Here is a 17,587-nt window from a genome sequence, read left to right as displayed (position 1 = left end):
TACATTTTATATTCCTAGGATCCTCTCCTTCACTGACTTCGTTATCTATACACTGTTCCTTAGCAACTAATGTGATAACAATCCCTTAGTTTTCATTGTGTGAGTACAGTGAGGAGATCCGGGTGGCACTGAGAAGGTGAGGTTTATCTGCACATGTTAATAGAGCTGATACTGTAGATACTGTTTCAGCCGTGTAGCCTTCTGGAAATTAATACATTTTCAAACTTGACCTGTTGGCAGACCTTGGTTAAAATGAATAATAAAAATGGCTTTTATAAAGTGCTTTTCATGAAAACGTTTCTCTGTCACACACTATGCGGATAAGGCACTGTGATAGCCACAGTGGCCCTGGTGCTGACTGGCAGCAACGTGGCTCTCACTCTGCAATGACTGCCATTCACACACTCTTATGCACAGTAAGTGTGTCTTGCTCAAGGACACAACAGCAGTTTTGGACAAGTTACACCTCAGTCTGTCAAAGTCATTTTTGTCTTCATGTGTTGTGGGAAACCTTAACCTGCACCAGAGCCAGCCTTCTCAGCGCCCCCATGTCCATACATTGACTCGGGTAATTGACTGAAGATCTGAGGACTCTTTAGGGGCTGTTGTATAATTGGTCATCAGATAAATAGACTGGTAGCCACGGGAGTGCTTAAGGCTGTGTTCTCCAGTTTTTCAAGTGTTACGTTCAAGAATATCGGACGCTTAAACCAGTATCTTCTTAACTCAGTGTTCTTAATACAAAGACGATATGCTGGGATTACTGTCTGTTTCAGTAGTTTCATTAAATGAGTTACTACTAGCTACTACTGTTTCAGCTACTACTACATGGATCTACTTATTTACATAAAATGATTGTACAATCATGAAAATGTTATACTTTTTTTTAATACTTTCCTTGTTACATTGAAATTTTTAATGGATTTGTTGCTGAATAGGAGTATTGAATTCTTATATTTTGTGATTGCATGTTGTTGGTTGGAAGTAATTCAGAGCACTGTGCAGCATTAAACTTCTACAATAGAGGAGGCATTCAATAAATAATGAATCAACTATATGTACAATGACATAAAACTTTGGCACAGATACAGTATGTGTGTTTGCAGGCACAAGAAGCTGAAGGTGGTTTCAGGAAAAACACAAAACAACAACTGCCTCCAAGACGTCCCTGTAGCATCCAAAAAACAAACCTTTCTTACAGGCCCCAGTCCTTCTGCTCACATTGGTTGCATTCCCCCTCTGTTACCGCTCTTGTCTTGTCAGTTGCAGTTTGAACCATTTCCACTCCATTGCCACCATTGTTCTAGATTTGGCTGCAGCTAACCATAATGCTCCATAGCGATTTTCTCTTTTTATTTCCAAACTAAAGCAAGGGCCTGGCATCATTTTGAGGAATTTTTGGAGATAAAGCCTTACTAGATATGTAAAAGTGCTCCAGTTATTGTTGAGAACATGCTAGTGTTTCTCAAACTACGATAGGAGTTCCTCTGCGGGCTGCTTCAGGTGATACTTGGGTTACTTGTTTCTAGATTTTGTAAATTTTACCTTTGTTTTTTTGTTAAGCCTCATTTAGATCTACTATTGTCATGGTGCAGACCTAGATTTGTTCTGTTAAACACAGGGTTTAGAGCTGGGGATGATCAGAGAGCCCATTTTTTTTTCTTTGGGTGCGGCTTTTGAAAGTAATTGGTACTATGACTACAGTGTTCATGAAATATACTATTTCTCCAAAACTTACTTAACTTTGTTCTTGAAGGAAGGAATTTTGTCCGGTGCAGCAGATAAAGTCACAAAAATCTTTTACTGTCCTTCACTATTTGACAATGATATAAACAATTCAAAATTGAAACTCCAAAACAAATTTAAAAGGTCATTTGTGTTATTATTGGACAGAGAAAGTAATTGTGAACATGTTGACTTAAATGCACCAAATACTCAATGGCTCAGTGTGTTGACTGAACTGAAGCAGCACGCTCCAAAACACTTGAGTTTTAATTGGCCTAATCACAAGCACGATGTGTCGAGTGACAAAGGTTATTTTAATCCGCCCAAGGCAATCACTTTGGTGTGGGAAATTGTAGCAGTGTTTGCAGACCCATTTGAATATTTTAATCACAAATGCCAACGTTGGCGTCAGTCAAAGGCAAGCTGCAAACTCTCATATTAAATTATTGAGCAAAACTCCAAATTTAATGCGATAAAATGATGAATAAGTGACCAGCAGCAGATGATCAGATGACAAGGTTCTTTATAACTCTGTGTCTCAGCATGTAGATCAGTAAAAAGCTGTACAAACTGAGTGGTTTCCCCTCACAGCAGGAAAGTTTGGGCCATATGTGAGGCCTTCCTTTATATGTATGTGTATGTATGTACTGTATGTGGAAACTGAGCTGCACAGGATTTCCCCATCAATTCATAACTGGCACCGTCAAATGCAGAGGACAAATATCTATATCAAAGTGCATGCGATAGTCCTTAAGTACAGAATTGGTGGAAGTAATGACAGTAACTATAGTCTTATAGTTACTGTGTAGGCCGGCTATCACAAGGCCAGATACTTAATTGTCCTTTCTTTCTTTCTCTCTTTTAGTAACTTGTGATTGCATTATTGAAAGTACTCAATTGTTAGTAGTATATGTAGTTAAAATGCATTAACTGTTTTTGTCTGTCAGGCTTTCTTACCTCCACCCGGGCCCATTCTTGGCGTTTAATCCAGGGGTCCTGTCTGTACTTGCAGGTGCTCCTCCCTCTGCCTCTCTGTCCAGATACCCTGCCTCCATCTCGCCTCCTCCCCTTCAGTCTATGTGCTGCCCCGCCTGGCCGCAATGGAATTGAAAGGCGCCATGCACATTAAAGTTACGGTTGCCTTATGTGCATGGCGGAGTCCTAGCCGGCGTGGCAGCCAGCAGCAGAGCGAGCTGGCATCGGGCCCACCAGGACATGGGAGAAGAGAGAGGCCAGAGCACAAAGGCAGTCCAGCCTTTATAGAGCGCCGCAGTGGAGGTGACGGGTGGAGCCGCAGCTTAGGCCGGAGAGAGGCAGAGGGAGGACCAGCCATAAGGAGGGCGGCATGTATGGGATTTTACAGAACTTATTCAAAAATAATGCAATAAATATTCTCATTATGGCGGGTCCTGACACCAAACCAGTTGAAAACCACTGCCCCGAGACTGAACCCCATGACACAGACCATTACGTATTCATACTTCCTACAAGACTTTGACTTTGCCATTTCGATCAGCTCTAAGATTCCTCTGTCCTGTGTTATTTACTGAATGCTGTTTTTTTTAAGCACTTGTTGTTATGCAAATACCCCACTAGAGCAAGTCAGTGATGAGGCTTCAGCGCTGGAACGGTTCTCAGTTCTCCACAAAAAAGTATTTCGCCCACTTCATTGTCTGCTAAAGCTGAAAGGACCACTGGCTTTCAGAAGATATTATTTCTAATGAAGAACTGCACTGGTAGTTTTCTCGCCCCATTGGATTACACTACACATAGACACGTGCGTTTTTGTGGGTGGGCCATAAAGAGTTGAAATAATGAGTCACCAGTTGGCTCGATTAAGCGGCTCAGATGGCAGATCCGTGCCTACCTGCCATATTTGTTTATGTCATTTGTATACTCCTATTATGCAGATGACTCATTTTTGCCTCTTTACCTGTAGTTTAGTGCCGAATTACAATTTTACAGTGAAAATATATGACATTGCCGTGTTTTTCTAACGAGCTTGTGTGAATGGCATTGAACCTGTAAAGTCTCCATTGTACAAGCGCACATCCTCATCCAACAGGTAATTTGATCGCATTGGAAGGAGAAAAATAGACATATCTGAATTGAAAGACATATGTAAGGGAACAGGCCGTACTACCAAGAACACGCTGAGCTCCTGTGAAAAAAGGTTTCTGCGTAGTGCTTAAATGCAGGCACATGTTTATCCAAAAGTGCTTTTCACACCTTGACAACTTGAGGCTTTAATAGAAGTGCCAAACTTTAGTATTCACCAGTTTCTCTCAGACAGAGTACTATGCTCTTTTCCACATGACGGAAAGTTGATGTAAGTTATTGTAATCATTGTTGACGTCCATAAAAGATTAACAGCTGTCTAGATACTCCAAAAAACACACCCTTAATTTTGTTTTATCCTCAAAGGGAACGGGAATATCGACAGTTTTTGGGTTTGTTGTTGGTGAATGTTTGAGATTTAGTGCTCGCAATCGAGTTCATATAGACTGTCAGACCGATGCTTATATTTTTACTTGACATGCTACTAGATCTGACACTTTGCATCCCTGCTGTGTAGTTTCCTAATGAAGCCAGTGCCAGAATGTACCATTACCTTTGAATATATAATATGTTGAGCCAATTATAGTCTTGAGTTCAGTGCGCAAAGTTTGCATGGTTAATAACTGGCTTCATGATACTTAATATAAGATGTATGAATAAGAAATGGACAGTATGTTAACCATAAAATATTACTGAAACATGGTTGCCTTTACAGTCTAACAGTTCACTGGGTTGTCATACTTTAGGAGCAAGAAGCTACACAGAGAAAAGCTGATATCACTGAGCCACAGCACAATCGATCTTACAAAAAAAAAACGTTCTTCCGATATAGATGGCTAAGATTCATTTTGCCCTCTGAAGCAGCCTTCTCAAAAAGGCTACTTTAAAAAGTCCAGTTTGCAAATAAAAAGGAACTCTTAGTGTACAAACTATTACATGGGGCACTGTTCAATTTTTCATTTCTACCAATGATGTAGGATCTATGCACAATCTCTCAAACAAGATCTGAAATATACTTATTTTTCTTAATTTTGCTTTAGCCTTATATTCGGTAACATTACTTCAATAGCTTTGTACAGGCATAGGCAATCTGGAAACTCTTTGGCTGTCTATAGTGAAAGTTGTTTTACCTTAACCCTGGTATACAGTAGTCCTCGTTTTTTCTGTGTTCCACACTGTTTTGCCGGATAATTGTGTATATCTTTGTCGTGTTTTTTGTGGGGATCAGTAGATTTTCTTACTGCAAAGAGTCCATAATGGTCCTGAAGAAAGCAGCTTTTTAAAAGTAAATGGCTAGCTTATCAGCTATACCCATTTGAGACCTACAAATGTCTTCTTCTGAGACACTGAAGAGGCACCAAGAGCCCCCAGAGCTGCAGCACAGTGGACGTGTCATAAGAGATGCTCCAGGAAACAAAAAAGGGACAAACGAGGAGGTAACCGGGCGAGACTCACAGCTAAGCCACACATGCCTTCTATTGTTCTGGCTAATGTACGTTCACTGAAGAATAAAACAGATTAACTGCTAAGCTCTTCCCAGAAGATGGTGGAAGACTATTGTGGGGCGGAGGGAGCTGCACAGGAGGAATGGGGAGGTGGAGCTGACCAGTACAGGACACCACACTCTGAACGAGGGACAAACCCAGGAGGCGGTGCACCGTTTCAGAGGAACACCTAAGGCAGTCAGCCAGGTTTCCTCCGGGTATTGCGGTTTCCGATACCTCCAAAAACATGCTGGTCAGGTTGACACACAATGGCAGCGCGGCTCAGTCGCAGCGGCTCAGGACTAACGCCTGAACACTATTTCGTTGTACACTTGTACAATGGCAAATACAGCACTTACTTACTTACTTAGTTTGGACATGTCAGTCCACATTTCAGTCCCGGTATAGTACTTGTGTGGCATTGTTCAGGTCTCACATCAAATAAAATTGAGTATTTTCAAGAAACATTGGCTCTTCGGATCCTGATTTAATAGAAAGAGAATTATACATTTTGTTGTTTCAAATGTATTGTGTTGGAAATTGACTAGTCTCCACACCACAGGTATTTGCTAATCAGTCTCATCACCTGTTACTGTACATGCAATCCTCTCCATGTATCTAGGTGTAGGGTATGAGGGTTTATTAATCAATTAATTTGTTTATTAATTAATTAATAAGTTGTAGATTAGCCTTAAAATTTAACGGGGCACCAGTTCGGAAAGCGAACAAAATAAAAGTAAGAATAGGAGGCTAAACTACAGATTTATCTGAAGGAAGTGAGGTCTTGGACGTACACATGGACCCTTAGTCTGAATAATAAACACAGACATTACCAAAGCAAACTGTGGTTTATGGAGGTTTAATGATCAAAATCAATTAACAGACGGCATTGAATATTAAAGTGCAAACAGAGTAACCTAGAAGGCTAACAGGATGAATAATCAGATAAAATGTTCTAAAATTGTATCTGAAAGTCAATAAGGTGGTTTTCTGAGAAGTTATGTGAGTCTTATTGAGCTAGGTCTATGAGCTTACGACCGTGAGAGAAAGGCTTTCCACTCCAACTGTGGTCAGGCGGTCCAAAGTCCTGGTGTCCGACGGCCTGTGGTCGTGGTATGGTCTCTCGCATGGCGATTCTCAAGCTGATGCAGGCGAGGCGGGGGGTCTCTCTCCAGCTCCTCGGGGCCTTGGGGTTTGGATTGACCAGCTAGACTCAAATTGGTTTCGCTGAAAGCTCAGCGATCAAAAATGTTGTTGTCTTGTAGGAAAAATGCAAATGTTCTTAAAAGAAGTAACAGATAGTTACAAATCACGTCAAACGACGGGCTCAAACTTAAAGTTCTTGTGGTCCATCTGAGACAAAGGAGAGGTCAGAGTTCAGCGGGGGATGTCATCCTGCCGTCTCTCCTTCTCCAACCCTCTCAGAAGCGCGTTTTTTAAAGAAGAGCAAGGGTAAGGGAGGTTTCTGGCTATTTCTCCTTCCTTTATACCAAGGGGGCGGCCCCTTTTTCTCCGTGGATTCGACCAATCGATTCAGTCCGTAACCCGATATGACGATCCCAAGTGGGAATGTCTTTGGGAGAGAATTCAAGAAATACATTTCTATTGCGATAAACACATTAACAACTTCACAACTTTCCAAACAACATTTCGACAGTATGTTTGTACATTGCGTCTTTGTTGACCTGGGGAAGAATTCATCATTAGAACAGATTGGTTGAGTTCATTCTCACTGTCCATGAATTAAAGAATTGGCTTATTACTCAAATCGGACGTTTGAGATTCAGTCTTTAGTCCAATTCGAAGGTCAATAGAGAGTTTTCATCTCTGGTTGTGAGGGTTAGGATAGATCGTCACAGTCTTTTTCTCCTGAACTGTATTCGATCTTATCAGCCATTCACAAGACAGGAAGTGACGACATTCCAAAAGTCATAAAATGGCCTAGGAGTTTTGGAGTGGGGGTTGAGCTGCTCTCTGGAATGCGTTAACAATGGCGAAAGGCAATAGGCGAACCTTCACACGCTACATAGGCTTGTAACTCATCGTGGATGGAACCTAAAGTTTTGTGTTGACAAGGAAACATTACAAAAGCTGCATATAAACATTATTGCATTATACAACACTTTGTCTTTGTACTTGAATCCGGGTCTGTCTTGAACAATACCCCCACTGCACAGAATGACAGAATGTAAATATTTCATTCTCCTGAAGCCGAGTATATCCTGCAGAGCTGCTTCTCCAAACACATTATTAATTTATACATCTGAAACCGCACCAACGCTTTCTCCATCTGCTATTATACTATGTACCTCTGTAAGCTGTGCACATTGTATGGTGCTTTATAACACTTTGCATGCACGATCACTCTTTTCTTTAAGCAGCAAAACGTGAATCATTAATCAAAGAGTCGGGAGACAACAAATCTTGTACAATTGGGAAGTTATACGTTTTGTGAAATATTACTAATCTTTTTCACGCTGTCTGCCGGCATTTTTCAGCCCAGGCGTGTTTACCTTTAGCACGAGACATGAAGTAATTTCTTCCCCCGCTGCGGCTACATGTATAAATGAATAATTTTCAGCAGCGCATTCAGACTGTACGTCTACTCAATTGCGAGCGTTTTTCTGCAGATCTCATACATCACACGTCTTTGTAGGAACACACATCTTTTAGATCCATTTCTGGACCCACAGTAAACGATTTGTGGGTCTCGCTAAGAGGCTTGTAAACAAATAGGGAGAAGTACCAAGATATTTGAATACTTAGTGTAGAGTGTATTTTTGTAGGCTAAGTGTTAATTGTGTGTAAATTCTCTTATGGATATTACATCATTAGTGTATATTTAGTTTTATGAGCATGCGAGTGAGTAGTCACCACATTCTGTTATACGATTACATACTATTAGTAGGGTATTCTTACTGTACACAGTATTACAAATTGTGTACTATGAGTTGGTGCCATATGATTTTGGGGGGGGGAATTATATTTGTGGCATATATTAATAAAGTATTAGTTCACAGTACACATTTGAAACATGTCCAGGAGCATTAACATCTGAGACTGTTGAACTGCTAAACTAATAGAATACATCACATGCATAGCTAGCAGGTTTTTTGACATTATATTACATAAATATTTGCAGTGTTTGCGTTTTGAAAGTTATGATCAATAAAATTTAGATTTCATTGCAATTAATTAGACAAGCCTAGCAGTGCGGAAATGAGAGCAGTAGATGGTTTCTTGATGATGGTGCTTGTATGCCACTAGCAGCACTTATGGCAGAGCACTCTCACTTTTCTAGGAACACGACATGGAAGTACATCTTTTGAGTACGCATTTGAACATGTTGTAGAAATGTCATGGTCCTTTGTAATATTGTCTCTCTACATTTCCAGCTCAGATGAAGCCTGGTTCTGTGACTGCCCCCCTCAGTACACAGGACGCCTGTGTCAGCTCAGCGCTTGTGAACGCAGCCCATGTGCACACGGGGCGACCTGCATCCCAAAGTCCCCTCTGGAGGCGGTGTGTCTCTGCCCGTACGGCCGGCAGGGGCTCTTGTGTGACCAGGGTAAGTCCAACAAACAGAGAAAAGATTCTCATCCACCAGTTGGTGGAGAAGGGCCTTGAGCAGATGGTAAAGTGAAGGATTTAATGAAACTAAAATGTGCTGAAAAAACAGAAATGTCCTCCTCCAGCAACGGAATAAGATAATCAAGGCTCTGCTGAATGCTCCAAAAAGTCTCTTTTAGACTAATTTAAGTGAATGAAATGATTAAGTACTTTAAAAATTAAGTTTCTTATCTTCACTATTGTTTGCAAATTGTGCCATAGAAAGATGTGTAGCTTCTCAAAAAGGATTAGCTGCTGTCATGGAGAACTCATTAAATCCCAGCCAGGTCATATCTGTGTCATTTTATCACTTTGTTCCATGGCTTGAAAATAAGTTTCCCCTGGAGTTATTTAAACAAGATTGAAGAAGACTACTTTATCCTACCCCAAAATATAAATGATCATGCAGGTGAATAAAAAAAGAGAGATGTCTAGAATTTCAGTGTCAGTTTAGTATTTTCCATTTCTGACAAAAACGTTAAGTTAAATTAAATTAGTCAAGTTAATTTACTATTTCTACTGTTTTAAAACTAGAGTTTATCTCTATAATAGGTATGATAAATCCTTTGTAAACTTGCACCTCATCAAGTCCACCATAAAATGACTGCATGAGGTTCAGCATATTTTTTTCTTTGTCTAAGAATTGCTGTTTTTTTTAAACCCTGAACAAAAAGTGAGAGGTGTTTCGAAGCTGTTCAAAAGTTAAGTTAAGAGTTTTTTGTTTATTTGTTTTGCTTTAAAAGCAGAAGAAAACACGTGTTTGTGTGTTTTGTTTTTTCCCCAAAAGTACGTAGAAGTGGTCAAGAAAGTACCCCCTTAAAAATGGTTACGGGGCTAAGATTCAGGCAGGTCTCGGCATGCTGGATCTTTGTCTAACTGAAGTGACCACAGCAGCAGCACTCACAGTGGGGATACTGTGACACATGAGGGGTCAGCCTCGACGCGCTCGGCAGCCACAGGCAAAACACACCACGCCAACACCATCACACGTACCAGGCTGACATTTGAGAACATCAGGTGAGATCAGGTCAAACACTTTCTTTCTTCCTTAAGCATGGACTCTTGAGGGATTTGTTTCATTTGACTATTCAGCTTCCACGTTAAGTAATCGATAAACAGCCAACCTTAGCAACAAAACAGTTTTTATCTCTTCAATTGGCCACAGCTTTTAAGATCTTTGTTTATATTTATTTTTTACCATTTGATCATGTGGAAGCTTCTGTCCAATGTTTTACACTTCAGTTTGAACTTTGGGTAAACCCAACATTGTTCCGAGTTTGTTCCGCATATCCACGTATTTCCAACTCCAGAGAGGTGTTCCTTTCTTTTCTGTTTTGGTCTGGCTGCAAAGATGCTTCCTTATACATGCCCTAGTTGTCAGATAGCATTTCACAACTGAGTGCAGTGTGTTCCCAATTGTTTTTTTGTATTCTTTCTCGTTGGCTATCCCCATTTGTTCACACCTTTTCACTCAAAGCCCAGGCAAACCAACAGTGTCCACGCTCTGTTACAACAACCTGGCTTAGAAATCCATAGTGAGATGAATGAATTTTGCACCCATTTTGTTTATGATTATCTGTCTTTAGTCAAGTTTTCAGGCTTTTTGTATAAGGTTGAGTAAAGAGCCCATGGACTGATAGATGGAGACAGGTCAGAAATCTATAGAATTTGCCTTTTCACTGTCAAAATGCAGAAATTTCCCCCTGGACATACATCCTAGACAAGGCATGGCATGTTTATTTATACCGCGCATTTCGTGCACAAAGCATCTCAATACTAGTTACAAAGATTTTTGTTTTGCTTTTTTCTGTGGGGATTTTGGAGATCTTATTTAGTTATTAATAAATTCAAAGGTTCAAATAAATCAGTCTACAAGAATGGAAAATGTGGTGTCTTGGTGCGATTTAAAGTTGAGATGTTGGACATGAAATAAATAAAGTGATACCATATACTGTATCCAAGAAGAAACAGTGCAATAATGTTTCTTCATTATTGCACTGTCATATTTGGAAGATGATGCGATTTTTTTGTCTCCAGGTGAAAGTTTGTATGTTGAAAGCAAACTGGCCCCAAACCAGATATCCTTTTATTCATTTATTTAAAAATGAATGGTGTTGCCTGAAGTGCCTCCTGTTTTTATGGCAATTTTACGGACCACAATCCCTACTGGGAAATTACAACGTTCGCCAATTGTGATTTTTCTGATGGATGGAGCAGTGAATTAATCATAGATTAACTGTATATCAGCCCTTGCCCGCCATTTCATTTAAATCATCAAATCAAATTACAAAAAGTTGTGAACGCAGCCTACTGCAAGACAAGAAGAGCCTGGGTTGTTACATTTACAGAAAGTATAATTATGAACTATAACTAGCAACACTGCATTATTGTGACTTGTCTTTAAAAATACTTCACGTGTTTGTTTGGGTGTTGTTGTTTTCACACCTTTTTTTACAACAATGTGTTAGAATAAGCTGTATACAAGCGAACCGACCCTTAGTGTAAACTGAAAGCGAGCAGTAAAACAGTGCGGTGCACATGGCGGCCTTGACATAATTTCAACAATAGAACCACAAATGTTGTCTTGCCCTGGTTTGCAGATTTTGTCCTTATGTTGGAGCCGACACAAAGCTGCTTTAGAATAAAATAGTTGTATGTTGAAGAATGAATTACTTATTCTTTAAACTACTTATTCTTACTTTTCTGTTTTTCTTCTCTGGGTCGCCAGAGCAAAATATTCTCCTAGCCTGCGAAGATTTGCACATTGATTTGAATATAGGCTTCTGACTGGGATAAAGAATACATCAGCCTTTTATCTTTTGTGTAAAGAATATTACTACCTACCTCACACTTTCTTATGTTTATAAGATTTCACCCAGAATCGTCAAGTATAAATGGCCTTAATTGCTTGTGTTTAAGTATAAATAATATTATCATTAAGTTCATTATCAGATTCAAAACAAAGGAAAGCGTTGCATATTTAATTGGTATGGTTTTGAATCTTTATGAAAAAGAATACTCCTTTTATAGTTGGTGTTATGCTTGCTTTAAAAACATCCCAATCAAATACAGTGTAATCTCCTCTAACTAGTCCAGACTGTACTTGTGGATCTGCTCAAAGAAACAATAGGCAAATATTATGTTGCACAGTGGTTGAAAGCACAAGCATTTCTGGCTCTCTTAATAATTTAGCAGCCAAACAGAGATGAGGGCGCTCACACAGGGAAGCTCAAACTCCTTTTAGCCAACGCCTGGGGCTGCAGTAGTATATGCGAGGTTCACTGCTAAGGAGAACTGTATTTTGTGTATGTGTCTACATCCTGGCAGTCTTTAAAAACATAGAGGTGTGCAATTGTAAATGAGGACTGGGAGATTTACATTACGTCCCAGGTGTAAAATCAAGAAGATGCCTCTGCTTAGACTGAATACAACTGAGGGCATTATTGAAGCAACCATGCGTGCTGCATAAGTAAACTTGAGATTGTAATTGAATCTTGCTACCCTGGCGAATGTTGGGTATGAAGCGACGTAAGCTCGCCAAAAAGTCATTCTCTAACCAGCTTCTAATGGAAATCGGCTAGAACTGAAGAGGTGATGGTATTTGAAAACAGGTCATCATCTAATATCATTCTGTAAAGAAAATATTGTACTTGCCGGCTGCGTGGGCTGTGTAGCAATACTGCCATCTATTGGTGGTATGCTGCATAATTCATCAGGGAGGATGGGAATCAGCCTGGACTGAGGGGTGGACAGATACAGCATTATGTTGTAAAAAAAAAAAACTTTGTGTGTAGCAATATAAGAAGCTACATTTTGCATCTGTCTAGTTATTGCACTACTTGTAGTGTGTTGACAACAGTAGATGACGATAAGCAACGTTTTTAATGTATAATATATGAGCCTTGGCTGTGATAGTACTTTGCAATAGATCTAGTTCAAGAAGAAGTCTGTTGCAATACTTGCCATAGCTATCGCAGTAGTAGCTATAGCATAGACACTTAAATGGTAAACTTTCTTTTTAGTACTTTCACTTAAAGGTACATTATGGAACTTTTTAATGTGAAAAAAAAGTTGATATTTGTGCATATGTGATCTTGTAGTGACCCAGTTGTATGAGTTGTTAACATTTACATTTTACACTTTACATTCCATTACACTCCAGGATCAATTGTTTTGAAGGTTTTCTGGTGGGAGGGTCCGTCAGCAGCAATAATGCTTCCAAACAATTGATCCTGGAGCGTCCTAGAGACCACTGTGGCGGAATGTAAAGGTGCCATGCTGATCACTCACACAGCCCATCGGTCTCTACTAGGTCAAATATACACAAACATCAACATTTTTCCACATAAAAACTTGCATAATGCACCTTTAAACTAAGCCAAATATTTCAGAGGTAGCATAACTTTTGGAGACATCCTTCACCTTTGTGTAAAACAAAATGATAATGATTTCTCTCTCTCTCTCTGTCTATGATGTCCTGCAGTCGTCAACATAACGCGCTCCAGATTCGGTGGGAATGACGAGTTTGGATACACCTCCTTCCTGGCCTATACCTCTGTCCCCAATCTGGCTTTCTTCTACGAGTTCAAGCTCAAGTTCATTCTGGCCAATAATTCATCTGCCGTGAAAGACAACCTGATCCTGTTCGCTGGATATAAAGGACAAGGTCAGTGCAGAGCCGACACTCCTGCAGCAATTTAAAATTATTCCTCTGGTTGGGTTATAGGCGCGGCAGAGTTGGAGATGTCTCCCCTGTGGAATTATAGTTGTCAAACTTCATTAAAGAACCCTAAAGAAACGCTACTGCGGTGCACCCTCCTGCTCCTATGGTGATGTGCTGTCTAATAGATTTTCACTGCGCTTTTTGATCGCCTAATCAAAAGACCACCTTGATGTTTTTTGTACCAAGCAGATTTGAAAGATAATGATAATGAGGTGGAGGAAGTACTTAAGTAAATGGAAAGTTACTTAGCTCTATTATAGCTCAAGGACAAATGCAAATTCACAAAAACAAATTACTTATCTAAAAGTGTTGCATGTTAGGTATACTGCTACTACCAATACTACTACAACTATTACCATTTTTTTTTTTCACTTTAGGGGGCACTAGTTATGTGTGGGCGGCACCAGGACCTGCCAATGTCAAGGCTTTTGAGCAACATTGAAATGAGATTTGTATCATTTCAGCATTGTGGTGTGCTTACATGCATTGGTTTGTTCTTACTTATATCTTAAAATATGACTTGTTATAGATGGGTCATTTATTGGCTATAAAATAGAATAGAACTTGTAATTGACCCCCTATATACTCAACTCTACTGGAGTTTGTTCAAGTCCCAACTACGACCGTTTGCTGAATGCCTCTCCCTGTACCCCCCCAGCCAAATAAAGCCTACAGGCCCAAAGACAAGGCAGAAAAAAGCACAAAGAATCATTAGTCAAGGCCTTGAATGCAATTAAAAAGCATTCAATTGGATTCAAACTGGCACTAAAACATTTGCTAAAAAAAGTTGCCAGTTTTGTGCAATTCTCTTTCCACTGTTTGATGAAATGTTTGCAAATCTTAAGAAATTGAATGTGCTGATTTTTTGTGTGCGTTTGGGGCATTAGAATAGAGTGTTTAGGCATTAAAAAGGGCTTTAAAAGCATTAGATTTGACTTGCTTCTTTCTATATAAACCTTGCAGATAATCCTTCAGGAAAAAAAATGAAGTGTACTTTTAAGTGAGATTGCTTCCAAGGTACTTCCACCTCCAGATAATGATAAATCTTTCTGTATTTGACCAATTAGTCTGGTCTTTTTCCTTCTATGCTTGTTAACTCAGAAAAGCACGAGCGATAATTGCATTAATCAGATTGAGAAAGGCAGGTGCACAGAGGAGTTGTCGACTGCTGCCAAGTCCAATTAAAATCTCCTTTCTACAGGATAACTTTTAGTCACAGGTAACCATGTGTCGCCGTAGAAAGCTGCATCTTCAAAAGAGGGAAATGCTCTTGCTCGTCATTTGGATCTCTGGAGCTGCCTCCTCTTGAGAGTATGCTTCATCAAGGCGCAAGGAAACAAGAGCGATATGAATAATGAAATACTTGTCAGGCAAGATTGTGGAAATAGTACAAATTCAAAGGCGACATGTATAGGGAGACATTGAACACTTTGCATGATAATTACCGTAACGAAGTGCCTTCTTTGATCAGCGTCATTAAGGTACATAAACTGAATGAAACATAAGTTGACTTAGCATGACTAATGTATGCAGATGTGGGCGCGCTGAAGAAAAGCCAGAGCCAGGGAGAGTGAGTGCGTTGGGTTTGATGATGATGATGCAAATCTCTCAGGTAACCATGGCGATGACTTCCTGGCGCTGGGCATAAAGAGCGGCAGAGTGGTGCACAGGTTTAACTTGGGATCAGGAGTGGCCACCATTGTCAGCGACCGCCTGGACATGCGTGTTCCCATACACACCGTGGCTTTCGGCCGGGCAAAGAGGACGGGCTGGCTGCAGGTGAGGGCTAGAGCTATGATGAAGTATTACCAAGAATTATTAACAATCTTCTCAAGCGTGTTTTAACTTTGGTAATTAATAGTACCGTGTTCTCTGGACTATAAGTCGCACTGGCCAAAAAATGCATAATGAAGAAGAAAACATCATATAAGTCGAGTAACAGTCGCACCAGCCTTGGCATCGACCTGGGCATGGAGGCATAACTGCACCGTTAACAAGCCTCTCCCGGCAGCACCCATTTGCTTAGTCGTTCCTCTAGCTGTGGCCATCATTTTAGCCCGCAATTGGCTTTTTATGTTGTCTTCATTACAGTAAGAGTAACTTCCACTTTTCGCCAGTCCCTCACATGTTTCTTACTCACTCCACCCTTTTTTTTCTGCTGCTTGATTGACGTTTTATTTTCAGTGGTACAAAAGTAGCAGATACAGGTACACAAGCCTAGAGCCTAGCTCTAGCGGCAGTCAGTGTGAAAATAACAAACATGAAATTATGTATTTTGATAAATAAGTCGCACCTGAATATAAGTCACACCCCCAGCCAAACAATGAAGTGTGACTTATAGTCCAGAAAATACGGTAGAGTGAATGTTAATGCACACGCAGCAAACATGCATGTTAATGTTGAACACCGGATTGCTAATTACTATTTCCATCCACATACCATGCTATTACTGTGCTGTAAAGAAAAGTGCTACAAATACAAAATATATTTTTACAGATTTCGAGTGCTTCTCCCGCCTCTGTCTAGCAGCAAGAGACGTGATCCACTATAAATAATATTTAAGAGAATTTGAGTTGTTTTATACCCATCACGCATCACTTAGTATTAAACTTAATAGGATGGTCACAGATAAGTCAATAATCACTCCCACAATTTCCACAAATATCCATGAATTTCAATTTCAAAGTCTCCTCATTTAAGGTACTGTATCTGTATGATTGACTAAGCTTTTAACATATCTCTAAGTAAGCCATGATTTCCACATTGACGCCTACAGGGTAAATAGTGCATGAGTATCGACATTCCTTTCTCAGGTTGATGGACAGCGCAACCGGACGGGCTCGTCGCGGGGCCCCTTGGTGGGACTCAGTGTTTTCCATCAGCTCTTTGTGGGCGGGTATAATGAGTACACCCCTGAACTGCTGCCGCTCGGCTCCAGCTTCCGTCATGGCTTTCAAGGTAAGACCCGCTACAGCTTTATTACTGTAGCGATGGCTTTTTGTTGGAGCAGGAGCAGCAGAGCTTGGAGTTTCTCCCGGGATCTTTGTCTCTGTGTTAGCGCTGAAGAGAGAGGGGGGGTAATGAAAAGAGTGCTACAGGTCTGGGATACAAAGCAGAAATAGCTTTGAGGTTGATTGTGTCTTCATTGCTTCTGGCTTTTGTGTGGAGTGTTTTAAGCCTTGTTTTACGGCCCACTTTTATCCTCTGTCTTTTATTCCTTTTGCTTGTTTGATTTTGTGCTTTGATGTGTTTCATTGTTTATATTTTGGGCCTTTTATTGTTTGAATGATTGTTTGTTTTTTCAGTGTTTTTCTTTTCATTTAAAAGCGATGCCCTGGCAACGTTTCACTCCTCATCTATGGAGATTTCTCATGGTAGCTAGCTCCCCATGTCTGCATCGCTCAAGATTCAATTTTTTTTTGGTTAAATCATATGAATGCTGCTGTTCTTTCCTTTGACTTAATGAATGATACTGTTAACAAGCTTTTCAAACTCACCATCAATGGTCATAATGTTAAGATTGATCATTACATTATCATCAGTAACCAAAAAATGACATCCAAATATCTATCATATTCAATCTTTGGATGTATTTATTGAGGACCAGCACATAGAGCGCATTGCCTTATTTCAACTGGTTTTGGCTGTAGTGCCATGGACACACGCAGGCTGTGTCCATGGAGTGTAATCGCTTTGTCGCCTGGAACAGTTGCATGCAAAATCCATTCCTGCTTTGATAATTCGCTTTAGCCGGTGCCGCCATACAAACAATCTCCGTCATCATCAGCATCATTTGTGCTTTTTCTCCAGTGACCTCCATGTTGCAACGATTTCTCTCGAGCAGTTATTGTGGTGGCAAAATTGCTCCCACTGTAGTAATGGGCAACAGCTCTGAATATCATCGTAACTGCATTCAGTGACACTCTAGCGATGGAGCTCGTTATAATAAAAAGCCATGACGAATCCATTGGAGGTGACTAAGAGCTTT

General features: G+C 40.2%; 1 protein-coding gene across 1 annotated transcript in view; it reads left to right on the top strand.

Annotated features, from left to right (window-relative positions):
• Nucleotides 1-17,587, top strand: part of eys (eyes shut homolog) — a gene marked incomplete at its 5' end in the record, with an annotated part of 148,796 nt that overhangs the window by 125,693 nt on the left and 5,516 nt on the right. Inside the window, 4 exons of the mRNA XM_079559411.1 lie at nucleotides 8,663-8,835; nucleotides 13,360-13,542; nucleotides 15,212-15,378; nucleotides 16,413-16,557. Of these exons, the coding sequence (XP_079415537.1) occupies nucleotides 8,663-8,835; nucleotides 13,360-13,542; nucleotides 15,212-15,378; nucleotides 16,413-16,557 (668 nt within the window). The remainder of the gene's footprint in view (nucleotides 1-8,662; nucleotides 8,836-13,359; nucleotides 13,543-15,211; nucleotides 15,379-16,412; nucleotides 16,558-17,587) is intronic.

Source organism: Gobius niger, assembly GCF_951799975.1.
Source record: "Gobius niger genome assembly, chromosome: 7".
In the NCBI taxonomy this organism is placed as follows: domain Eukaryota; kingdom Metazoa; phylum Chordata; class Actinopteri; order Gobiiformes; family Gobiidae; genus Gobius; species Gobius niger.
The sequence above is the reverse complement of the archived record's forward strand: the minus strand, read 5'-3'. Positions and strand labels throughout refer to the sequence as shown.